The sequence below is a fragment of the Microtus oregoni genome, unplaced genomic scaffold (genome assembly GCF_018167655.1).
Source record: "Microtus oregoni isolate MIOR12 unplaced genomic scaffold, Mior012 000054F_ref0000373, whole genome shotgun sequence".
Lineage (NCBI taxonomy): Eukaryota > Metazoa > Chordata > Mammalia > Rodentia > Cricetidae > Microtus > Microtus oregoni.
Genome location: NW_024543830.1, coordinates 11,456,801 through 11,483,165, shown reverse-complemented (window position 1 = coordinate 11,483,165; position 26,365 = coordinate 11,456,801). Strand labels below are relative to the sequence as shown.

The following is a 26,365-nucleotide window of genomic DNA, read 5'->3' as shown; positions in this document are numbered from 1 at the left end:
TCGGGTTGGGGCTCAGCGAGTCCCTCCCTCGGCTCTCAGCCGCTCTGGGACTTGGGCTTTCTGGTGCCCACACAAGCCTAGGGGAGAATGAAAGCACAGGACTCGAACAGCCCTAGGACAGTCCCCAAATCGGAGAAAATGGCTGTAGAGGCAGTTTTTAGTGTTTGAGGCAGGTCACGAGAAAGGGCAGTTGCACTCTGATGTGAATATCGGGGTTTCTAAGCAGCGGTCCTCTTTTCTGTACCTTTTGTGCACCATTAATGGCTTATTCCCGAGGGCCACTGTCTTCAACTCCAGTCTGTATCCTTTCTTGCCACGGGCACAAAGCATTTAGGTGCGGTGAGGCTAATAACAGATAACTTGAGACTGATAAGAGGGAGCCGCCAACCTATAGGCATTCTTATAAACCATTAAAACAGTTTCGAATGAAAGTTTTCCATAATGCAAACCTACTAAAAAGTAACACCCCTAGTAATAATTTTTAAAAATTACTTCACCATTGGCAGTGGTCTCCAGTTTTTACCCCCTGTTAAGGGGTAAACTAAAAGCTGCTAAGCCTCTTCAGTACTGCTGAACATTGTAATTCAAGGCAACCAACTAATTGGTAAATGAAAAAAAAAAGTTTAAGACCTAAATCAACACTATATTAGTATATTAGTATTGACTCCATTGCTGAACACACAAAGGCTGTTTTCTGGGCCGTGGGCAGTGCGCTGGGAAATAGAAAAGGTGGTAGAGTAGCAAATCACTTTCCAGGAACTCTGTTAAAATGTGTTTTATTAGATGCTGCTGTGTAAGGCAGAACTTTGAACCCAAAACCACATTCAACACCCTGCTCCCAATAATGAACTCCCGGTGACTTTAGGAAACTGATTCTCCCCTGTGTTGTCGAGATAATTACCTCCTCCTACTGGCCATGGCAACCACGGGTGAGATACCCTGAGATGAGGCGCCTACTGCGAACCAAGTGCTGTCAGGGCAAGCACCTCAACTAGAGTTCACCCAAAACTTCATGAGGAAAAGAACCCACTTTGTTGTGTCCCGCAGCCCACACACATCTGAAAACCAAACACCACCTTCATCATTATGCCATGCATTTTCAAAAATACCTACAGTTAAAAAGCTTAAGGCAGTTCTAAACACATGTGAATGTTTTAAGCTGCAGTAAGGATAACTGTCACAATTGCAAGCTTCCCTTTTCTTCAAAACTAGTTGCACCTCAATCTAGATTCTCTGACCTTTTCTTTGGGAAAGGAGAGCTCAAGGTTGTCTTCAAAAACTTAAAACTAATCGGGCACAAAGGAGGAGGTAGGAGAGGGGCATTAGTCCTCAGGTCCAAGGCAGTGAGAAGGCCCAGGTGCTATTCACTCTTTGATGAGACATCAGTAAAGGACAAATCAGACTTTGTTTATTAAAAAAATACTTTACAGGAAAAAAAAAACTATGCATTCCATTGTCCTATTTTACAAAGAAATAGCTTAACAATTTAACACACTTAGACAGCTACAAAAAAGCACTGTGTTAAAAGGATTATTATTCACACAAATTTAGATTTAAGACTATTCATTAAAAACCTTTTAAAACACTTGTTAATGTCAATAAACAAACTAAGGCCACAAAAACGCAAATAGTCCGCCAGGCAAATTATACATTTCATCTATATGCAAAGACCTCTTAGATAAATTAAAGCCACAGGAAAAAAAAGTCTTAGCTGCCAATCAAAATGAAGTTTAGTCACAGAAAACACTATTCCATGAAAATTTACATGTGATAGAAGTAGTACATAAGTATTTCTTTAGAGAGAATTGAAAAGTGCTATATTTTAAGAGACAATGGTCTCAACTACATGCACGAGTGGATCCTAAAAAATTTATGAAGATTTTTAAAATGGAAGGCCATTAATATTTATGGATACTTGCTTTTAAAGCAACAGACTTCGGGATGAGGATAAGTCCTTTATGCACTTAGAAAAACACTGGTGGTGTGCATCTCCTCTACTTGCATGACCAGTAAATACAGTTACAGACTGCCTTGAAAACATGAAACTTAGCACAAATGTGAGCCTCTGGCATGTGCTACTTACTGAAAGGATAAAACAGACTTATTAGAAAGACATAAACTCAGTAATCCTAATGGTCCTCAATAAATACAAATAAATTTTAAAGGCAAATACAGATGGAAATATAATGGACTAATATTAATGACAAAGAACATACTCACTAGGAATATATTTTCATGGATTTTGGACTCCTAGATTAACTCTCCTTCTAGACAATATTTATACAGGGAAAAGCAATATGCAAAAGTTTCTCAAGTCATTAGATGAGATCTTTATGCCTGTTAAGACTGATACATCTTTTCCTAAAGTTTAGAAAACGATTTAATAAGCTCCTTTCCCCATACAAGAGCTTGTAATATTAGTGAACTTAGAGTTCAACTGATTGAGGGGATAGGGCACTTTCTAAAAGTCTTTAAGTAAAAATAATGTATCAGCAAAACTTTTAAGTACTGAATAAGAAAGTACAATTAAGCCTAAGAATTCATTTTCAACAGTTAAACTTTGGAAGAGGGAACCAATATGGAGGTTATTATTATTGCTTCATGAATTTGGGACACCTCTCAGAATTGTAACCCTAACTCCTAACCTATCGTGATAAGTATAGAATGAGCTCTGGGGAAGGGGAAGACTTTAGTGCTTTTCAAGGTTACCATAAAATCATTATATTTGCTGTTAGGAACATTTGTCTATTAGGTCCTTTCCATAAACATATTTTAAATATCCCTCTGATCCACAAAGTACTAAAACACATAGCCACATTCTGCAAGTAATCTCAAGGGTTGGCACAACAGATAACATACCAGAAAGGAAGGTCAGCTTCACTTTCAGTTACAACTTCACTGCCATAGCTACCTTACAAATCAGAGGATGCCAGACTGCTCCATGCCTCACTCCACCAAACCAAATAGTTTAATGATTTAGAAAAGTTGTGATCATTTGTATCGCTCAACTAGGACAGCTTTGAAAGCAGCAAGAAACTCAAAACTTCTGCTTTTATATTCATCAGTCTTTAAAGCATGCTATCAAAATCTAAATACTCACATAGGACATTCAGAGTTTCCAGATACATTACTAGCTAAATGTTTCTTTCCATTCTATTGCAATCTAATATACAATGACTTCATTAGTACATGATTTTCAACATTTTTATATTCTTTTAATATGTTTATACTGGAGGTGAGGGTAGACTGTTCTGCAAAAAGGAAAATGGAGATTTGCGTTTGATTGTAGGTCTTTGCAGATCCGCTGGTTCCTGAGTGATTACACACAGTGCTGGCTGTCAGGAGACAGTCTCCTTGTTTTTAGTAGTGACCAGCTTAGATGACAGATGGCATCTGCTGGATGGCAAGTGGGAGATGGGGAAATCGGATCTTGGAAGACAAGAAAAACAAAAATAAAACTTTTTGCGTTAACAACTTTTTCTCTTCATGATTATTTTTAAAAGCAATGTTGCCTGAGAAGAATTTTTCTTTGCACAGCCTGGTAAAGCTCTATGAAATTCTTCTGGACAGAAAATAGAAATAAGAAATAACCCAAACCCATTCATTTTGTGATAAACCCCTTCTCCACAAAGTAACAACAACAAAAAATACCCTCAAAGGTCCCTTAAAAACTAGTTTGATAAACTAGAATTTATACACAGGATTTAAAAACACCCCTGTAATAATCATATTACCTTTCACACCATTCTAATTACCTTATTTACAAAGATAACTAAAAGCAACATCACTTCCAATTCATAAATGGTTTACATTGAAGTGTTTCCCTATTTATTTGTCTTCATCCTTTGTAACAGAGAATACATACATATACATATATATATAAGGAATAATACAGATTCTAACTAATCACTGTAGTATTTGCTGATGGTTACTTTTCTATCGGTTTACACAGTGACCTCTATACTTTGCTAATATGCATTTAACTACACAACAATATTGCACAAAGTAATATTTATATAAGATTTAACCTATTTCAGAATATTTTAGAGAAAATTCATATTTGATATTTCCAAAGATGCAGCTAAGTTCCATGGTGACAGACATAATAAAGCAGCATCTCTTTTTTTTTGCCTATGTTAATGCAAATATTTCAAATCTCACCATCCAGGAAAAAAAAATCAAATTGCACTGTAACCAGGTAGATACAAGAATCTGGTCTTAGGTGTGGGGAATACTCTTCCTTTAGTAAACAAAAGGCCTACTGAGTTACTAAGAAAAAGTAGAATGCATAGCACATGAACATTCCAAATAAGAGAAAGTCCACACTACTTATATGAAGGAGGCCTACTGAAAAAAGGCCTATATTGAAAACAAAGTAACTATCCAGACCCTGAGCTTCAGCTCCCCTGAAACTCTAGGATGGAAGTCTACTGCCTGTTACTAGAAAATAGCAACACAGATGACAGTGAACAAACCCAGGTATTCACCAGATAAAATTATGAAGTGTTTCTAAAGTAGATGCCAAGTCACAAGAATAGTTTCTTTAGTTTGATGCTCAGATACGGCAGCCCTCATCAGTGAGACTGGTGTGTATCTCTGACTTTGATATTTGTCATCAGTTCAGGGCAAGTATCCACAGGAAACGTGAGGATACTAGGAAGCAGAACAGTGGATCAACATTATGTCTTTTGCTCAAAATAGTCTCCATGGTTACAATATATCCTAGAAAAAAATTAATGAGCCATGGATATGAATAACCAAGAACTATCCATCTTTAGATTTTTAATTAAAATATCCACTGGGTTTTAAATAACGGACACAAAAAGACAGCCTGGATCGGAAGAGCTGTGCTTCCTCTTTTGCTAAGGACCAGAGAGCCATTCAATTTTCTTTAGAAACTATGTCTTCTTTGTGGCTAGAACTTGCCCATGTACCAGATGCAGAAGCCTTTCCTGCAACCAATGCCATTTTACTGTGGAAACTGACGAGGTGCCATGAAGACACAAATATTAAACCATAAACCTTCTTTCTACCACATAAAGCAAATATGGTAAGAGACAAGGAAAGATAAAACCAAGGGAAGTGAATCATTACCAAGTGAGAACCTGCTAATCCAGAGAACTCTGGTTGTGATTTGAAGAAGAGATTGAATTGTTACCTCACACCTTAAAACAGAAAGTAGCAGCAGACCCACTATTACATACTGTACTAACGGGATAGGATACAACTCTTAGCTTTGCATAATCTGTGTAAAAAAGATATGCTTGACATTTGTGGAATGTCATTTCTCTTTATAGAATTATAGGCAAGATTTCTCCAATAAAACTTAACTTAAGCCAGTTATAAAACTATAACTTCACATCAAAATTTAAAAAAGTTAAAAAATGTGTTTGAATATGTACATATCACACAGGAGTGCTTGGATGTTCCTGCAGACTGTGCTGCTGGTCAGAGTCCAGTCTACTTTCCACCTTGAAAACTGGAATAGGCTGAGCCTTCAGCTCCTGCAGATGAAGCTCTGATGGAGATGGAAAAGACGATGGAGCAGCTGTCAAAACCTGCATCTCTGTGCATGTTTCCTCAGATTCAGTTTTTATTCTCACACACTGGGAGTCAACTTCTAATTCTCGCTTTCCAGGAAAACCGCAGTCCATGTTGGAATTGCTTTCTGTGTTTTGAGGGGCTTCCACAACAGGGTGGTACTGTTTAAGCCTGATATGCCAGGCTAAGCTGCACACTGCTGACACTGTTTTGAACTGATGAATGACATTTCTAGGGATGAAGTAGATATCATTGTCGCAAAGCTGAATCCTAGCATAGCGAATCCCTTCTCGCCTCATTTGGTTTAGTTTAGCTTCATCCACCCACTGCACACACTAAAAAGAGAGGCAAAAGAAATTGCATGAGACCTTAAAATACGTAATGATTCAAACAAAATATTCTAATTCACACAGGAAAACAGTATGGCAAACTGTTCTAAAACAAAAATTAAATCTTGACAGGACAAAAAACTGTTGGAAAGCCCTTTTCAATCATATATTTTACAACTCTTAAACAAAGACTGCGGACATAGCCTATGGAATCATTAAATCCTTGAAAGTGCAGCTAAAGATCAGTATCTTTTTTTTTTAATCCCTCAAAACAGCGTTTCTCAGTGTATCCTTGGCTTTCCTGGAACTCACTCTGTAGACCAGGCTGGCCTAGAACTCAAGAGATCCACCTGCCTCTGCCTCCCAAGCGTTGGGATGAAAGACATGAGCTACCACTGCCAGCTATATCAGTATCTTTACCACACATAATCTTCCCCTTCATATATTCTAACATTTTGTAGCTGAGGCCGCAGCACAGTGAGATTACTAAGGGAGACAGCTTATGGTCTGAAGTGAACAGCTGGATCCTTCTTTAGGTTCACCCTCCATCCCAAAGATTTTGCTGTCTACCACACACAGAATATAATAAAAATAAAGTTAAATTTACTGTCTGTGACTCCAATTATAAATTAAAATGCCTAATAAAATGGACTCAAATGCTGTTTCCAATGTATCACTGAAAGAATAATGAGAATGTGAGAATTATTACCTGGGAAACTGGAGGTTCATGAAGGTCTAACTGGAGTCTCTGTACAACATCAGTAAAGTCCTCAGCATGGAAACAAATCACATCTTTGGTTATGCGAGGTTGGTCACTCCTAATATTAATAAGACAAAATTTAGGGACTAGCATCCACAATGGAAAACTACAATTTCACTTTTTCAGCTTCTAGAATGCCACATTTAGCAAATGAGCAAATAAATAAAATGTCTCTTTTCTAAAGATTAAGAGTGTACTTCTTTAGTCAGTTTTCAAAAAGTAAATAAATGAAAGTAAATCAATAAAAAGTTTTTAAAAGACAAAAATCATGGCTGAAGAATGACTCAGCGGTTAAGAGCACTAGCTACTCTTCAAAAGGACCTGGGTTCAATTCCTAGCACCCACAGGCAGCTAACTGTCTGTAACTCCAGTTCCAGGGTTTCTGACACCCTCAGACAGACATGCATGCAGGCAAAACATCAATGCACATAAATAGAGTTTTAAAAAAAAATGAGGTAAGTTGTTAAAAAAAAATTCAAGCAATAATCACTAAAAAAAAATACTTTTATTCTAGCCTCACAGCAACCTTTCATGGTGGTACATACCCACAATCCCAGCACTTGGGGAGCTGAGGCCAAGAAGAAAGGATCTTAAGTTTGAGGCCAGCCTGACCTACATAACAAGTTCAAGGCAGTGCTGAGCTACACAGTGAGACCCTGGATCAGAGAATTTGGGGTTTTTGTTTTGTTTTGTTTTTTAAGTTTTATTCTAAATGGGATGCATTTGTTGTTGTCTCATTAGGGAACTTGAGCTTTGTTATAATAAAACCAGGCTGTCACCAGGCAGTAGTGGCACACTCCTTTAATCCCAGTACTCAGGAAGCAGAGGCAGGCGGATCTCTGAGTTCAAAGCAAACCTGGTCTACAGAGTGAGTTCCAGGACAGTCAGGGCTACACATAGAAACCCTGTCTTGAAAAACCAAAATTATAAATACTTTAAAAAATAAAAATATATATAATTCAAATATACAAATAAAACCAAGCTCTAGGTCAGTGTAACATGTACAGCCACTACAGAAAACAGTAAAGCAGTTCCTCAAAAATAATAAAATAGAATTGCCATATTATTAAGCAACTCTACTTCTGGGTATTGAACACCAGGGACATAAGAGATACATATATACCTATACTAACAATCAGAGAGCCAATGGTAGAAGTAACCCAAACACATATTTAGTGGACTAACAAAATGGCATACATGAGTCTGTGTGCATGTGCATGCACATGTGTGTAAAATTTACTGTACCTACCTTAAAAGGAAATAAAGTCTGATACTTGCTACAACATGGGTAAACTCTGAGGGATGTTATTATAATAGAAATGGCTAAGTTAGAAAAAGAAGAAAAAAACGGGAACTGTCAAGATGCCTTATGAGCAATGGTGCCTGCCACCAAGCCTAACTACCTGAGTTCAATCCCTAGGACCTAGGTGGAGAAAACCAACTTCTACAAGTTGTCTAACTGCTACACAACTGCTGTGGCACACACCCCTCACTCACAAAATAATAAGTATATAAAAATAATTTCCTTTTGTCACTATGATTTTTTTTTTTTTTTTTTTTGGTTTTTCGAGACAGGGTTTCTCTGTGGTTTTGGAGCCTGTCCTGGAACTAGCTCTTGTAGACCAGGCTGGCCTCGAACTCACAGAGATCCGCCTGCCTCTGCCTCCCGAGTGCTGGGATTAAAGGCGTGCGCCACCACCGCCCGGCACTATGATTAATTTTATAACACATTAATATCTGTGTGTGTGCTTGTATATATGCATATACCAGTGTGTGGAGGTCAGAGTCCTAGGAACAGAACTCGGGTAGTCAGACCTAACAGCAAACACCTTTAGTCCAGTAAGCCATCTCACTGGCCCACTAGGATTACTTTTCTTAAAAGGAAAAGGGCAGGGGAAGTATGCTTCCATTTCTATGCAAAACCAGAAATGGCAGGAGACTACACAGTGATGGTTCCCACGATCTACATCCGGATGGTGAGGTGAAAGTAGCTGTGAGACATCAAGTTTCAGTTTTGCAAGACAAAAAGTTCTAGAGCATTGTTTTATCGCAGTATAGTTACACTTCTATCATAAAAATGTTTAGATGGTAAGCTATGTTATACATATTTCACCATGATCTAAAACTTTTAAACAGAATCCATGTTTTCTTAGACATTATCCAACCCTGTAGTTTGGGTCCTTTAACTTACCATTCACCAAATTGTACAGCCTTCAAAACCCCAACAGCAGCCGTACTCTGCCAGTCAAACCCCTGACCTACATGATCAGCATGAGCTCTTGTCCTGTCTTCAAAGAGGACTTCTCGGGGTTCACTTGTCCGAGGTAGGTACTGAAGGTTTTTAATTTCATTCATTGATCTATAGTTGATTTGGTTGTGAAACAAAGCAAAGTATGAAGCAATAAACAGCAAAATTAACAGCAGTAATGTAAAAAGGTCTTTAACAATACTAGGCATAAATGAGGTTTGAGATTTTAGATTAGCATTATACCATATACTATACAATACACTACATAAAATGATGACTGTTTTTCCTCTTTCCCTATAGACTATACCTTTATTAGGCTCACATGACAACTCTGAATGCATGAAATTTCTCTAGACAAGGACAGTGTGTTTAAAGGTTTAAAGCTCTAAGCTTTTTTGGCTTCAGCTCAGTTACTCATTTACAACTATCACAACATTCTCCTAGGACTTATATTCCAGGCAGCAAACAGCATACATTTGATCTCCTCCCATATGAAAAGGAACTAATACAGACAGGAGAAGAAAATGATTGTCATAGAGGGGAGTTTTGCAGTAGACATCCTGATGTGCAAGTTGGAGGCAGAGAACCAGAGAACGGGGCGGGGGGGCGACGACTACACGGACGAACGGATGGACGGACGGGACTGGCCTAGGGTGGCCTTTTGAAAATCCCAGTGACACATTTCCTCTAACAAACTACATGTTCTATCCTTCTCAAAACAGTTTCACCAACTAAGGACCAAGCATTCAAATATATGAGCCTATAGGGCAGTTCGCATTCAAACACCAGTCATGCCGGGTGATGGTGGCACACTTCTTTAATCTCAGCGCTCAGGAGGCAGAGGCAGGTGGATCTCTGTGAGTTCGAGGCCAACCTGGTCAACAACAAGAGCTAGTTCCAGGACAGGCTCCAAAGCTACAGAAACCCAGTCTCGAAAAACAGTAACAATAACAACAAAGACTTGATTGGCTTGCCTTCCTCAGTTTTACTTATTTTTTTTGTCCCTTATCATTACTGTGCCTGCCTCCTTTGATTCCAGTTTTTCCAATGTCTGTTGCCTTTTTGTCTGCACTAGCTGCTCTTCTAGAGGGTCTGGGGATTCAGTTCCCAGCACGCACATGGCAACTCAAAACTGTCTGTAAATTCAGTTCCAGAGGACCCAACACTCTCATACAGACACGAGTCCAGGCAAAACACCAATGCATATGAAATAAAAACAAATTAAATAAATATATATTTAAATATTGGATTCTGAAATTAAAAGGATATAATTTAAAAAGAAAAAGAAAAGGCACTTGAATCAAGAGTGTTATTCTTCAGCTAAAAGGAGTAGGAGGGTGGGGGGAGAAGGGAGAGAGAGTAAAGGAAAGGGAGGGAGAGAGGGAAAAAGGAGTGGAGGGGGATACACATACACTGAGCAAAGAATGAAATTAAGCATGTTAGAACTCCCAGAAATAAAAACAGACAGGACTCTCTAAAAGGACCTATCCAGTGATAATAATAAATTGGAAAATGCATCTCCATACTCCAACTAAATTATCAATTAAAGTTAATGACAGAAAAAGAAAATAAAAGAATATGCTGACTCATCGTTATCCGCCATTTCTTAGAATGTTTCTTGAAAATGTGTTAAGTAAAGGAAATAAACCTAAGAAGACAACAGCCACTGCTGGTGGAGTAAAGCCTTAGCTGGGTTTAGAGTTGTTTAATGAGCCTTCCACATTGGGCAGAACACAGACCTGTCTCCAAATGTGCTCAAGATATAAATGGTATATACAAAAAAGCTTCAAGTTTATCAGTAGCACTAGAGGCAGGGAAGGTTAGCAAAGAGAGGGGATAAAGAGACTGGAAAAGGGAAACTATAGAATTAGATAATAATTCTACAGTTAGATTACACAAGTAAGTTCAATAAGATAGACCATTCTACAAGACTTTTCTATAGTGCGGTAAAGTGAATAATAAAATTTATTTGTTTCAACATAACTAGAAGAGTGGAAAGATTTTCAACATAAAGAAATGAGAAGGGGCTGGAGAGATGGCTCAGAGGTTAAGAGCATTGCCTGCTCTTTCAAAGGTCCTGAGTTCAATTCCCAGCAACCACATGGTGGCTCACAACCATCTGTAATGGGGTCTGGTGCCCTCTTCTGGCCTGCAGGCATAGACACAGACAGAATATTGTATACATAATAAATAAATATTAAAAAAAAAGAAAGAAATGAGAAGTGTTTGAGGGGATGGAAATGCTAATTACTCTGACTTGATCATTATATACATTACAGATATATACCAAATTATCACACAGGATTTTATATATATATATATAATTACTATAAGTCCATTAAATATAAACAATAAAACTGATAGCATTATAGAAACTCTAGAAAGATCTCATGATTTGGAGGTGGGGATCTGGAGAAATGACTCTGTGCTTGCTGTGCATGAGAACCTGAGTTCTGACATGGCCACACTTGTGCATCTGCAACCCAACGCTATGAGGGTGTAGGAAGGAGGACCACTGGACCTTGTGCATCTGCAACCCAACGCTATGAGGGTGTAGGAAGGAGGACCACTGGACCTTGCTGGCCACTAGTCTAGCACCTTGTTCACTGAGAGACCCTGTCTCAAAGGAATACAGTGAAGAGTAATAAATAAATCAGGACATTAAACACCCTCCTTTGGTCAACGTTCATGCACATGTAGGTGTACCCCCCCCCCACAAACATGCACAGATAGCATACACATACACAAAATGCATAAAGAGAAAAAGAAAATACTTCATAATAGCTATATGTGGAAGTCACACAGATAGTTCCAGAAAAATATAAACTTTCCTAAGCTATATAAAAAACTAGAAATTATACAGAATATACTCAAGAGAAGTATATATTCTACCTCAAAAGGAATAATGATAAACTTTAGTGAAAACAAAATTTTAAAAAAGTATGACCCAAATATAAAACTAAATTGTGACATGAGAGAAAAATCTTTATGTTCCTCCTGTGAGTGCTAATACCAGGACTCAGAATATAATTTTTAGCCTATCACATGAATCTTTAGTAATTACATCTTAAGTAAATATAAATGTTATTGCTATCTATCCAATTTTAGAATGTACCTATTGATAAAGCATTAAAAACCTAATGATTATTTTAAAGCAGAATAAATTAACTTCAATAATGTGTGAAGACAGCTGACAGAGCTGGAAGGAACGAGATAAAATAGGTTTTGTCTAATTACTCAGAAAGTAGGTGAGAAAAAAGAATACCCATTTAGCATAGCATGTGTGCCGTATTTTTAATCTTTTTCTCCTTTTTAAAATCAAGCATTCACTTCTCTTTGGAAATATACAGCAAAATGTATACAGTACTTAAGAATTTAGAATCTTAAGATCCATCACTATAATATATAAAAATTGTTGTAATCAGCTAGGCAGTGGTGGTGCATGCCTTTAATCCCAGCACTGGAGAGGCAGAGGCAGGTGGATCTCTGGAAGTTCAAGGCCAGCCTGGTCTATGGAGAGAGTTCCAGGACAAGCTCCAAAGCTACATGGAGAAACCCTGCCTTGAAAAATAAATAAGTAAATAAAAATTTTTGCTATAATCTAATACTGTGCAAAACTTTTGATTAATTAATTATTGGGCTTTACATACTGCATTAATATATTGTGTTTGTGAGACAGGTCTCGTATATCCCAGACTGGCCTCAAACTCACTATGAAGTTGGAGATGTCTTTGAACTTCTGATTCTCCTGCCTCCAGCATACCTGAATAAGAAAACTGACTGCTAGGGGTGGAATCCAGGGTTTCCTGCATGCTCAGCAAGCAGTCTGAGCTACATTCCCAAATTTCATCTTCAAGTTTTTACCATGGTTTTCATGGATCATTTTAAGTGTCCTAAAACTATTTTATCATTTGGTAGTGTTCTCCTGTAAGTTTTATGTTAAAGTTAAGACTAATCCATTAAAACTAATTTTGAGCTCTTGGGTTTTTGTTGTGTTTTTTAATATTATTTATTTTGAGATAAGATCTCAATATGTAGCCCCCAGTAGCCTAGAACTCACTATGTAGATCAGGGTGACCTAAAACCCACAGAGATCCACCTGCCTCTGTCTCTGAAGTTCTGGAATTAAAAGTATATGCCACCATGTCCAGCCTAATTTTAAACTGCTATTTCCATAGCCCAAGGGGATATAAATTATTTTTAATCTCACTGAATAATATTTTCTAAAATAAAAGAGTAAATCTACATTTGTTTTATGTGTATGAAAGAGAAATATGTTAGCACATGATATATCACAGCTCTATACAACGGTACACATTTCACTCAGCAAACCATGGTTTCCTACAATGAATCATGATGACAAAGATGAATACAACAGTCCCTAACCTCAAAGAGGTCAAAATTTATTAAGAAACAAAAACAGTAAAAAGATCATCAAGGAACCATGTTGTAAGACCAAATTAGCTTGTCCTAAGCTTCATAAAAGTGACATTCAAGGTAAGTTCTGAAGCTTTACTAAAAACGGGCTAGGCAAAGAGGAAGGTGGGAGGGGGGTGAAATTCCAAATAGAAAGATCAGAACAAGAGCAAAGGGCAATGGAAGACAATGGTTTGGAAACTGATTTAGTATAGTAGGAGAAAATGAAACAGATACAAAGGTTCTGTATTATCAATGATTTGCACAGACCACACTAAGGAGGGTTTGCTCTTTTAACCCTATAGGCAGTTAGGATACAAGTTTTAAGAAAAATCAATTTCTCAGGAGACTGATGATTATGTAGCAGGTTATCTGAACTAGGAAAATGACAACTTGGAATTTTACCTAAAGGAACTCTTCAAAAATCTAGACAAGCTTCCAAACCATGCTCAAATGACGATCATTTTTATAAGCCACCCAATAAAAAGGATGGTTTTGCTTATTTGAGCAAAATTGATGTTTACTTACCGTCGTCTTTTGAAGGGTGACTTTGGCATATCTGCTGTAGGGATCATTTGTTCTCCTGGTCTCACCCACATTATAGGCCCATCATCACTCTGAGACCTACACTGTAGTTGGAGGCTAGAAAGTGTACCCCAGGGCAAAGTCATCTAGAAACCAAAGCAATGAGTCACATTTTAAAATTTTAAACTATTTACAGATTATTTCCATTCAAATAAAAATACTAAAAACCATATCTCATCTATATGAAAAAGTAAAAGCCGTATTTCAGAGTAACATATAAAAAAACTGAAGTACTCAATACCAATACTTTTCTAAACAGTTCTTTGTCAACTAGTGCATAAAATTTGTTTTTAGTAAGCAAGAATAACTTAATACTCTAACACTTGAGTGTCTAATGATGACCAGAACATTAACAGTCTAAATAAACACTCACTTTTAGAAATGGTGATTCTTCTAACATATCAAGGAACTCGGGGAAATAATCACCAACTTCTTCATCGACTGCTCCAACAAGACTTATCTGCCGCATAGGACCTGCTCGGTACGTACCACAGCAATATGTCCTGTTGACCTGGATAAATGAAAGAGAAAGGAAAAAGGATTGAAATGCACTAAGAACGAGAACTGAGTATTGTTACCAGTATTAATTTCACCTACATACTGAGAATTCAATGGTCAGTTCTTTCAACAAAGTTAACTATTGTAGTCACCCAATCATACTGTAAAGACAGCCACAAACAGAAATGTTTTAACATGAAGGTTAGCCTAGAAGTTCAACACCTCAAAGGAAGACATTAAAACAGACTTTGCTAATAATAACTATTTAATATTGGAAACTAAATTTTTCTGAAAAGACAGAATAAGCAATAAAACTAGCAGGACAAAGGAGGAAAATGCCATAGCCACATTAATCCTTCATGTCCACTGTATATTCCTTAGCTTAAACTTTAGGAAAGATAGCAAGCTACCATGCTACTCTTAAGTTTACGTAATTCAAACAGCACAATATTAACAGCACCCAACTTACCCACAATTCAAAAATACACGTATCTAGGCCAACTGATAGGATGTGAATAAAGTAAAGCACCCTTTCCTGTCTGAAAAGAGAAAAGAAAGAAAACCTAAAGGGAAGATGGAGTGAAGAAAGGCAGAAGAGGAGAACTTGAGTATAACCAAGTTTATTTTCATTCACATAAAGAAAAGCTTCTTGGCTTATCAGGACCTTCATATATTATAAGGCTCACACTTTTCTGAGTACTAATGCTGACTTCAAATAACTGCCCAAAATTAATATTATTATATAGATTTTTACTTAGTGGTATAAGCATAATCAAGGAAGAAAATTAAAATTCTAGAACCAGATTCTGTGTACTGTAATGTTTAGTCTATCTGGAAAATTGTAATCAAGTTAGCATAACTAGAGAAAGGCTCTGGAACAACCACAGCCTTCCCACTTTATCTCTTAACACTAAATCAAGCCTCTGGCTTCACTTTACCTATGTTTATTTCTGAGTCTCAGCCCTCCTCTGGCTTTAAGTTTCTTTCAGATCTAGCTTAGACCTCAAGGTCCACCCTCATTCATATTCTATCCTAGTCCTTGCACCAGATGCCTAACAAGCCCTGAGTCTGAAACATTCAAAGCATCAGTTCTATCTCTGAACGCTTCCAGTCAGGAGCCAACAAATCCCTTGTCCCTTAAATCCGCTTGTAATTGAGAATCCTACAATGTGTTACCAAATGTAGCCAGGTATACCTTTCCCACATAAGCATACTGCTTCAGTAATATCTGTCTCTAGTTCCTTTTTTTTTTTTTTTTTAGCAATTCTCCTCACTTTTTAATTCACTTTTCATGTCATTGCAACCTGGCTTCTGCTCACCCAAAAACAGATCATTAATGACCCCCCACAGACAAATCACAGTGTTTTCTAGTCGTCTGTAGCCTCAGCTTCCTTCCAGGCACCCTCCTCTAGTTGCAGAGTTGGTCTATTTCTCTTTCCAAATTTATTATACATACCCTGCTATATTCTGTATCTAATTCTCTAAATAAAACCTGTCCCCGGGAGTCAGCTCTACAGGTACAACTTCTCTCAGTCAGACCGTGGACACTCAAACGCAGCACCTACAACACTGAGCACATTTTCTTCTAAGCTTTCCTTCTACTCCTAAACTTGTTTGTTGAGAGGGAGGTGATAGTTCTATATTTGCTTCACCAAGCAATGCTAATCATTTTCTCAATTCCCAAATTAGGAATTTATAAGCCCTTTTTCCTCATCCCTTAAATAACAAATTTTATCCCTCTAAGTCATGCCTTAATGAAAGAAATAATCATTTCTTATCTAATTGCAAAAATCTCAAAATCACTGTCCCTACATGGGGTTTGCCATGAGCCATCCTACATGGTGCCTACAAATGATCTCCTAAGGAAAGGGTACTTTACCACTCAGCTTTCCTCTTTAAATGCTTCAAGCAGTTCCTTTAAGTTCAAAATCCTCATGTAGCCTCAGCTTCCTTCCAGGCACCCTCCTCTGGTTGCAGAGTTGGTCTATTTCTCTTTCCGAATTTATTATACATACCCTGCTATATTCTGTATCTAATTAAGTTCCTTGTATCTGATCAAGTTCCTTCTTATCTAGTATTCCAAAAGAACTGTATGATTTGCCACATTTTAATACACACTCTAACCTTTGCTGGCTTCCAATTTTCACATGGTATTATTGCCAATCATTATAATTTCAACTTATTCCTCTAGGTAAGTAAATAGGCCAATGAGAAGACAAATCTAAACAAGGTTTCCACTTAAAGAAATCAAGTGTATGAAATTTACAGGTATTAGACAAGTTGGATTTAAAGTCATAACTAGATTAAAGTAATAACAACAATAAGAGATAAGAGCATTTGACTAACATGTGTAAGGGTAACACATCTAATACACCAGACTAGTCTGGCCACCTCTGCTTGTTTGGACCAGAGCCTCCAGGTTCTGGTCAGGACATAACCCACCCATATAATCCTCCAGGCCATTCACAAGACATATTCCAACCTGTCTTCCCAGCCAGACTCTGCACAACTTGTACCAGGATCTTGCCAGGTGAGTCCACCCTCTATGTACTCTTCCCAAGCCCCAGATCTACCCCCAAACTCTGGATGCCAGCCCCGACCTCTGTGTCCACTTAACATTATTCCACCTAAGCAATGCCCAATCTTTAGAATCAAAACAACCTACATATACTGTGTTCCAACCGACTGACCATATCAAACACAGACAAAAGAAGCCCACAATACTAGAACTTCCAACAAAAATACAAACAATATGAAAGATAGAGGCAGTATCCTTCTCTCCCCCTAAGATCCATCAGTCCTATAGAAATGTTTGCCACTGAAATTTTCCTAGATAAACCCCAGGACACAGAATTTAGAAGACCAACTTTAAACTTTAACAAATTCAAGGAATTTAAAAAAAAAAAGAAACACCTCAAGAGAATAAATACCTGAGTATATACTCAGTATATATATACATATATATATATCATATATTCACAGTATATATAATCAGTTTGTAAAAATTAACAGCTTTTCTATACACCAATAACAAACACACGGAGAAAAAAAATCATGTGAACACTCCAATTCAGAATAACCTCAAAGAAAATATATTAAAACCTAACCAAGGAAGTAAAGGACCTGTACAATGTAAACTTTAAACCTCTGAAGGAAGAGATAGAGAAAGATACTAGAAAATGGAAAGACACTGCATACTCATGGGCTGGTAGAGTTAATGCTGTGAAAATGAGCATCCTGCCGAAAGTCATTTACAGATTCAATACAATCTCAATCAAAATCCCCATCTTATTATTCACAAAAATATTGAAAAAATATTAAAATTCAAATGGAACCACAAAGGACTATGGATAGCCAAAACAATCCTGAGCAAAATGAACAATGCTGGACGGATTACTATTCCAGACCTCAAGAGATATTAAAAGCTATAGTAACAAAAAAACAAAATGGCAACGACACAAAAACAAACATGAAGACCAATGGAACAAATCAAAGACCCAAACATTGAGTATATATAAGTCATCTGATATTCGACAACATTGCCAAATTAGAGAAAAGATAGCATCTTCAGTAAATGGTGCTAAGTGCTGGGATTAAAAGTGTGCAGTGGTAGTGCGCGCCTTTAATCCCGGCACTCGGGAGGCAGAGGCAGGCAATCTTAGTGAGTTCGAAGTCAGCCTGGTCTACAACAAGTTCCAAAACAGCCCGGACTGTTACACAGAGAAACCCTGTCTCGAAAAACCAAAAAATAAAAAAATAAAAATAAATTGTGCTAAGAATACTACATGTCCAAATGTAGAAGAATTAAGTCTTTATCTATCACCTTGCACAAAACTAACTCCAAATGCATCAAAGACTTAAATGTAAAACCGGAAGCACCAACACTTGCTAGAGCAAACATAAGCAGTTCCTCACAGGATATAATTATAAAAAGGAATTCTTCAAATTAGAGCAGATTTGCCCAGAAACTGAGACCAACAACTGGCAACAGCACTTCTTAAAATTAAAAAGCTTCTGCATGGCTAAAGAAACAATCGAATGAAGAGAAACCTCACAGAATGGGAGAGAATCTTGACAACTATAGATATGTCAGAGAATTAATATCCAGATAACTAAACTAAATAAACAAACGAATAACCCTTTTTTAAAAAAATGAGCTTGGGGTCTCTGAATGGTGTTCTCAGAAGGATAAAAATGGCTAAAATACATCTTAAAAAAATATTCATTGTCCCTAGCAGTAAGGAAAATGCAAATCAGAACAACTTTGAAACTTCATCTTACCCAAGTCAGCATAGCGAAGATCAACACAACCAACTTGAACAAATGCAGGAGAGAATGTGGGAAAGAGGGAACTCTCATTTACTGTTAGTAGGATTGCAAACTGGAAGCCACTCTGGAAGTCAGTTTGGAGAATACTCAAAAACTAAAATTAAATATACTATATGACCTAAGCTATACGTTGTTATGCCTAAAGGACTTGACATGCTACACCAGATACTTGCTCAGCCGTACTCACTGACATGATGTTCACAATGGCTAACAACAGAAACAGCTGATGAATATATAAAGATCTGCAGTGGCTCTATGGAATGCTATCTGTAAAGAGAAGTGGAATATGAAGTCATGAGATCTGGTGGTAAATGCAAAGAATTAGACCCAGACCCAGAAAGAAAAATGTTTCTCTTCTGTGGTTTCTAGCTCCAAATCTTTAGGTGTGCATACTGTGTGGTTTGAGTAAGAATGGCCCCATAGATTTATATATTTGAATGCTTAGGCACTACGAGGTACTTCCAGATACTACTTGGGAGGGATAAGAAGGCATGGCCTTGTTGGAGGAAGTGTACCAAAAGGTTTAAAAAGTCGATTTCAAGCCCATAGTCTCTCTTGTCTTCCTGCTGTCTGAGGATCCAGATGAAGAACTTTCTTTTTTTGTTATTTTGTTTGTTTGTTTGTTTGTTTGTTTAGAGACAGGGTTTCCCTGTGTAACAGTCCTAGCTGTCCTGGAACTAGCTCTTGTAGACCAGGCTGGCCTCAAACTCACAGAGATTCACCTGCCTCTGCCTGCCTCCTGAGTGCTGGGACTAAAGGTGTATGCCACCACCACCCAGCTTAGATGAAGAACTTTCAACTACTTCTCCAGTACCATGAATGCTTGTATGCCGCCATGCTCCCCGCCATGGTTAGAACATTAAAACCTCTGAAACTGTAAGCCAGCCCCAATTAAATACTTTCTTTATAAGAATTGCCTTGGTCATGAAGTCTCTTTACAGCAATAGAACACTGACCTATTCTTATTGGTATGAATAAGGACAACTATTTAGAATGTATTTAGGAATTATGCTGTGTTAGTAAAGTGGCTGTTATACGTTCACCAAGATCCATGCTTTTATTATATCCATCTCAAATAACTGTAAAAGGCAGCAAGGTAAAAGTGGATGGGGGAGGAGAGACGCTAATGCTCTGCAGAGCAGGGTAGAAGTGATCTGAAGGAGGGAAATAAAGGGTGCTTTAATTAGGGACAAGAAAGATAAACACAGATGGAGGGAGATAGGTAAAATAACAGAAAGGATGTCTGGAAAGTCATAAGGCATTGTATTATCATCTACCTACCTAAAATTACATATAATACATACTGTGTTTACATATATAGTTTAAAATTTCCATCTGGGCTGACAATGCTCCTCCCAAGAGCCACAGACTATGTAACAAAAAAACAATACCAGGCAAAACCCCTTCTGAGTTTTTGGTCAATGCTGTCCAAGAGACTCTTAAAACCTTTATGGGTATTGTTGTTGCCCCTTGGTTGCCTCCCGAAGGTTGAAGGCAAGTCTGTATTATTGGACACCATATACTTCAGGCATAGGACCTGGAAAATCAAGACATACACCTTACCTGACAGCCTCCTTCATATAATAACCAGAAGTCTCCGTGAAGATTCCAAGGGAGGGAAGCAACCAACAGTCCTACCTAGCTATGACACCTAGAAACTACAATAACCAGTATGGCAAAATATCCCTAAGGGTGCAATAGTAGCACACATACTTTGGCAGTAACTAACAACTCTCTAGTTGGATTTAAGTCCTGTTCAACAAGAGGAAATCGTGCCCCTACTAGACACCTAGCCAACTCCATGCGTATAATGAAAGCATGGATCTTGGAGAACTTACAAAAGCCACTTTACTAAGCCAGCATAATTTCTAAATGCATTCTAAATATTTGTCCTTATTCACACAGATAAGAATAGGTCTCATTTCTCATCAAAGAAATGTCTCCTTACAACAGATGAAGAAAATTATAGACAACCACAACCAATTAAATGCACAGAACAAATGACAGTATGGTACTCAGCTCCAACTTATATATCTATAATGCAACTTCTACACTTAAGACTCAGGGAGCACAGCAGAAGAAGAGATAGAAAGAACAGGAAATTTTCCTCCTAGAAATATCAGAGAAGCTACACCTATGAAATATTACCAACATTTACAACCTAAATAAGATCTGAATAAGCATAATATCAATAGACAGGTTAACATGGGAGGGGGAAATCTCATGGGGCCTAAACCCTAGTCCAGAGGACTACAGGCAACAAGAAATGCTGACAGCAGGAGAAATAGTCTTTTCCAGGAAAGAGCCCCCAACTGGTTATCTAATACCAAGTGGTCAAACCTGAGATCATATACATACAAGTAACAGTATATTAATTAGGAGGTTGAATTTACAATTTATAAATGCTGTGGGACAATGGTCTTGTATTGTTTTAATAAAACGCTGATTGGCCAGTAGCCAGGCAGGAAGTAGAGATGGAGCAACGCAAACAGGAGAATTCTGGGAAGAGGAAAGACTCAGTTTGCAGTCATCATCCAGACACAGAGGAAGCAGGATAAGAATGCCTCTCTGATAAACACAGACAAGAATTATGGGCTAATACAAGTTATAAGAGTTAATAAGAAGCATGAGCTACTAAGCCAACCAGTTTATATTTAATGTAGACCTCTGATTGTTTCTTTGGGACTGAGAGGCTGTGGGACCGGTGGGACAGAAACCTCTGTCAACAAGGAATATATATGCATATCTATGTATATATAACAACAGTTAAAGAAATAGAGGTCATGAATTTAAGAAAGGGCAAAGTGAATGTGTTAAAGAGAGGAAAGGGGGAAATTACATAATTATATTTTAATTACAATTTTTAAGTGAAAATAAAAGTAACCATATCTCATCTTATTATTTAAGGTTTAAGATAATTATAAAATAAAGATAGATATTAAAAATTAAAGTCTGGAAATATGAATCAGTTATTAAGATTACTAACTGCTCTTCCAGAAAACCCATATTTGATTCCTAGCACATACACAGCGGCTTACAATTTTCTGTAATTCTCAGTATTGAGAATGTGACAATCATTTCTGGCTTCTGCAAGCAACACACGGTACACAAATACACATTCAGGTTAAACCATTGATATTATCTGGAAAGCCTAATTTTATAGTTAGTAAGACTTGAGAGAAAATATAGAGAAACAAAGGTCCAAAAACTAAAGGGGGAAATGAATATTTGAGGAAAGACAAGTAAATAAACTGTCAAAGAGCTGGGCTGTAAATTTATAGGCGGGGCTAAGAAAACAGCAGAGAAGGGAGGACCATACAGAGAAAGGAAAAAAGAAAGCAGCTAAGCTGTAGTGAGAAGACAACTACAACAGCGTAAGATTAACATTTCAAAAACACTAGGTTTGAGTAAAGAAGAAAACTTACCCAGAACACATCTTTACTAAAGAACTGGTTAAACAAGTTAACAAATGGTTGATAAGGAAGAAAACATAAGCTGTTAACTTAGACCAGACGTTGGCAAACTCCAACCCACAGATCTAACACAGGATTGCCAAGCTGAACTGGAAAACATCCTACCCATTCATGTCTACCAACACAATGGCAGAATTAGTAGTGAGTCCTTCAGAGAGAGGCAAATACTATACAGTTCTTTGTATTAAAAGTTTGTATACCCCAGTTTAGACAGAGGCAGTATGATCCTAAAATACTATGCAGTCCTTCTTAGAGGAGTTTACCAGCTGGGTGTGACAGTGAACACTTTTAGTCCTGGCACTAGGGAGGCAAAAGCAGAGGAATCTCTGGATTCAAGGTCAGCCTGCTCTACAGAGTGAGGTTCAGGACGGGCAGAGCTACGCAGATAAATTCTGCTAAAAAGGGTGGAGGGAGGGTGGAAGAGGAGTGAAAAAATTTACCTTTCCTAGTTTAAAACACTCACATGAGAAATCAGGCAATGTGTGTTTAAATATAAACGCTGTATCATAAACTGCAGTGTATCTGTAATACAACATAATGCCTCACATAAATCCAATTTATATATGCTAAGGCTAGAGATAGAGTAATCAACCATTATACTCTGGCAAACAGAGAGAGAAGAGAAAGGAGCTGTTGATCAACACTGTCACTTACATTAAAATTTCTAATAAATGCAATTTTTTGGTAGTTATTTAAATAATTAGTAGCACAAGTCAGACTATGAACAGCATTTATAAGCATAGTCAATATACACCAACTGTGTAAATCTGATGCCAAACAGCAAACCACTAATTATTCCTAAATATTCTGTATTTCTTCTTTTTAGTGAGAATTTCCTGGGCACATGGCCAGTATGCTAGGCTCCCTGGCAGCCAAGTATACCCTATGATTAAGTTATAGCCAATAGGACGCAAGTTAGAAGTGCAATTTTCATAACGAACCATCTTGTCTTTCACTTCCTTTCTTTGCTAGCAGAACCCTGGATGATATAGAGCCAGATGCATCCAAGCATGTAATAAGAATGGACAAACTTAAAGACAGAAGGAACTAGCACCCTGGATAAAGGGAAACAGTGTTGCCAAACTCTAGGTTGCTATAAGAAAAAAACTTCCTTTCCTAGCCACCATATCTCCATTCTCTTTGTTATGGTAATTTTGGTTGCAAAGATAACACTGGCAAAAACATAATCTGACCTGTACTTGAGAAAAAAAACCTACCACTACACTACAGCCAAAAGAGACTAATCATAGTGATGAGGTACTTGCAAACCATACAAGTGAAAGAAGTACACGTTAAAAGTATAGTTTAAATACTAATAAAAGATTAAGAGAGAAAACAACAGTCTTCAAATACTTTGAGGCCAACATGGCTTGTCCCCCCAAAAATGCTAAAAGCTCAGTCTTAGTGTGGTGATGCTGGGATATGGTGGAGAAGTAATTAGGACACTGGAATATCACCTTAGAAAGAAAGTACCACAGTCACAGAAAGCTGACACATAGAACACACAAAGTTCCTAAGAGACCTCTAAAAGTAAGCTGGCACCTCTTGTGAATCCCTTTGCCACATGGCCACTGACCATACTCACCCAGAATTGAGTCAGATGTATGCTAGTGACATACTGTTGAATCCCTAGTACACTGAACAAACAAACAAACAAACAAATAAACAAACCTTTTGTCTTTATAGTGTACCTGGCCATTGTTAGCTTGTGATAGCAACAGAAAAGAGACTAAGAATTTTAGCACAAGAGAGTAGATTTATATAAACAAAAAAATAAGAATAGTAAAAAGTCCAAATCATTCATATACTATAAATTTATATTATATGTCAGGGATTGCCGTCAACACAGATATAGAAAACCTATTCCTGACTCCTTAAAGCTTACAGTCTACTGGGGAAAGACATAAACTAACCTACAATACTGAACTCAAACTGTGAGGTCTTCAGAATAGAAAACAAAATACACTACAATAGAGTATGAAATCTCAATCCAATATATAAATGTCCATTAAAGTAACATTAAGCTAAAATCTGAGAACAAGTTTAGAGAGAGACAAGAATCTATTAAGAATTACTCTCTCCAAGGGGTGTGTGTGTGTGTGTGTGTGCGCGCGCGCGCGCGCGCGCGCGTGCGCATACAAGCATAGTGGTGTACACCTTTAATCCTAGCTCTCCCAAGGCAGAGGCAGGCAAATCTCTGAGTCTGAGACCACTTTGGTGTACAGAGTAAATTCCAGGACAGCCAGAGAGAGCTACACAGAAAAATCCTAGCAAACAAACAAACAAATAAAACACCTAACAATTTGGTAAGCCATTAGGTCTAAAGGAAGAGGAAGCTCCCAACTTGCCTTTGTCTTTATTTTAGAGCTGGGAGTCTTACTGTTATGTCCAGGCTGACCTCAAACTGTGGAGCTCAAGATCCTACCTCAACCTCCCACATAGCTGAAACTACAGAATGTGTCTTCACGGCAAACCATACTTCTCAGTTTTTAAAGCAGGGTCTTATAAGACCCAAGATGGCCTGGAACTCACATTATGTAGCTGAAGATCACCTTGAACTTCTACTCCTCCAGCCTCCACCTCCTAGTTCTGGGATTGCAAGTGTATGCCACCATATCTAGCTAACACAGTGTTGGGATTCAGCCCAGAGCTCTGCATGGCAGGCAAGCCTTCTACTACATGAGTTACATCCTCAAACTCCCATATTTGCCTTTTTGTTTTCAGTTTTGTTTTTTTAGTATTCAGAGAAGCAAAGAGAGAGAGAGAGAGAGAGAGAGAGAGAGAGAGAGACACCGACCGACCGACCAATTAGGAAGATTCTATAATATTCAAAGTAAGAAATAGCTCAAGAGGTGAACTGATCTTAGATGGAGTTGGGAGAAAAGACATATAGAAAGAACCAAGAAGATTAAACTATCAGGACTCAGAGAAAGACTGGATCTGACAAAAAAAAAAAAAAAGAAGAAAGTATCAAGGATTACTACCATCTTGTATCATTTCCAACCAGATAGGAAAGAATTACATATTCTCTCTTCTCTGGAAGAGGCGTTTGGGTAGGAAGATGCTTTCTTCTGATTTGGACACCATGAATGTGAAGCATGGGACATGCTGGGTAAACACCCCAAAAATGTGCAGGTTGCTATGAATGTTAACTTACCAGAAAAGGGGACTTTGAGAGTACGAATAAATAAGGATACTGAGATGGATTATCCAAGTGACCTCACATGCATCCTTCTAAGACTGTGGCAGAGGAGACGGGACTAGAAAGGAAAATCACCTCACCGCTCTTCCAGTCGGCTCCAAGAGTTCTGAGAGAGAGCTGTAACATATTCTAATTTCCTGGCAAAAATGTAATGGTTCTTAGCTATAGAAATCAAAAGCCCCAGAGAAAAAACCCTGATAATTGGAGCTTTGCTCAGAATGCTATGGATTCCTTACTGAGTCACAGACTAGGAAGTTCCACTTATATGACTGCAGGGCTTCTGACCAGTGTTATAGTAACTCGTGTTTACATATGAACAAAATACCAGATCACTTTGGAAGAAAACCTGTAATAGAACTAGAGCTTAAGAAAAACAGAATTTGTAAAACAAAGCATAAGAGAAAATTTGATTAATTTAATAATTAAAATATTTGACCAGAGGAATAAGAGAGGGGATTGCATTTATGACAGAGTAACAGGAAGTTATTTTAAAAGCAACAGCAGACAAGAATGAACCTTCTCAAATTCAAACCATTATAGCTAAAATTTATCTGCAATACAAAAGAAAAATATGTAATAAAAAGAAAAAGAAAAAGTTTAGAGGACCAACCTGAGCCCAAGAGATGAAATAGCCACAGCAATATAACAAGTCCCCACTCAAAAAAGGAAATTAAAGCCAAGAAGATGGTCCAAGAGTAAATACGGCATGTGCCTGCAGGCCCAGGACCCACATGGTGGAAAGAAAAAAATTCTGACTCCCCTAAGTTGTCCTTTGACCTCTACATATATGTTCTATATATGTGTATATGTGTGTGACCAATGTAATAAAAATGTAAAATAAATAAGTAAATTAAACCATCAGTTGGGAGACCTAGCATACAATAAAAATGTCAGCAAGAAAAAAAAAAGAGTGAGGGGGGAGAAAAAGGGGGACAAGAGGGGAGGGAGGAGGAAGGGACGGGAGGGGAGGGGAGGGGAACAATA

General features: G+C 37.7%; 1 protein-coding gene across 2 annotated transcripts in view; it reads right to left on the bottom strand.

Annotated features, from left to right (window-relative positions):
- Nucleotides 1–1,392: 1,392 nt before the first annotated feature.
- Rsbn1 (round spermatid basic protein 1) overlaps nucleotides 1,393–26,365 on the bottom strand; it is a 56,591-nt gene continuing 31,618 nt past the window's right edge. Inside the window, exons 3-8 of one of the 2 annotated variants that reach the window (XM_041638034.1) lie at nucleotides 14,253–14,390; nucleotides 13,823–13,965; nucleotides 8,822–8,989; nucleotides 6,580–6,688; nucleotides 5,403–5,876; nucleotides 1,393–3,429 (exon numbers count right to left, since the gene is read on the bottom strand). In XM_041638034.1, the coding sequence (XP_041493968.1) occupies nucleotides 5,406–5,876; nucleotides 6,580–6,688; nucleotides 8,822–8,989; nucleotides 13,823–13,965; nucleotides 14,253–14,390 (1,029 nt within the window). In that variant the 3' untranslated portion in view covers nucleotides 1,393–3,429; nucleotides 5,403–5,405. Of the gene's footprint in view, nucleotides 5,877–6,579; nucleotides 6,689–8,821; nucleotides 8,990–13,822; nucleotides 13,966–14,252; nucleotides 14,391–26,365 lie in introns of both variants that reach the window. The other variant, XM_041638033.1, reaches the window with a different exon arrangement.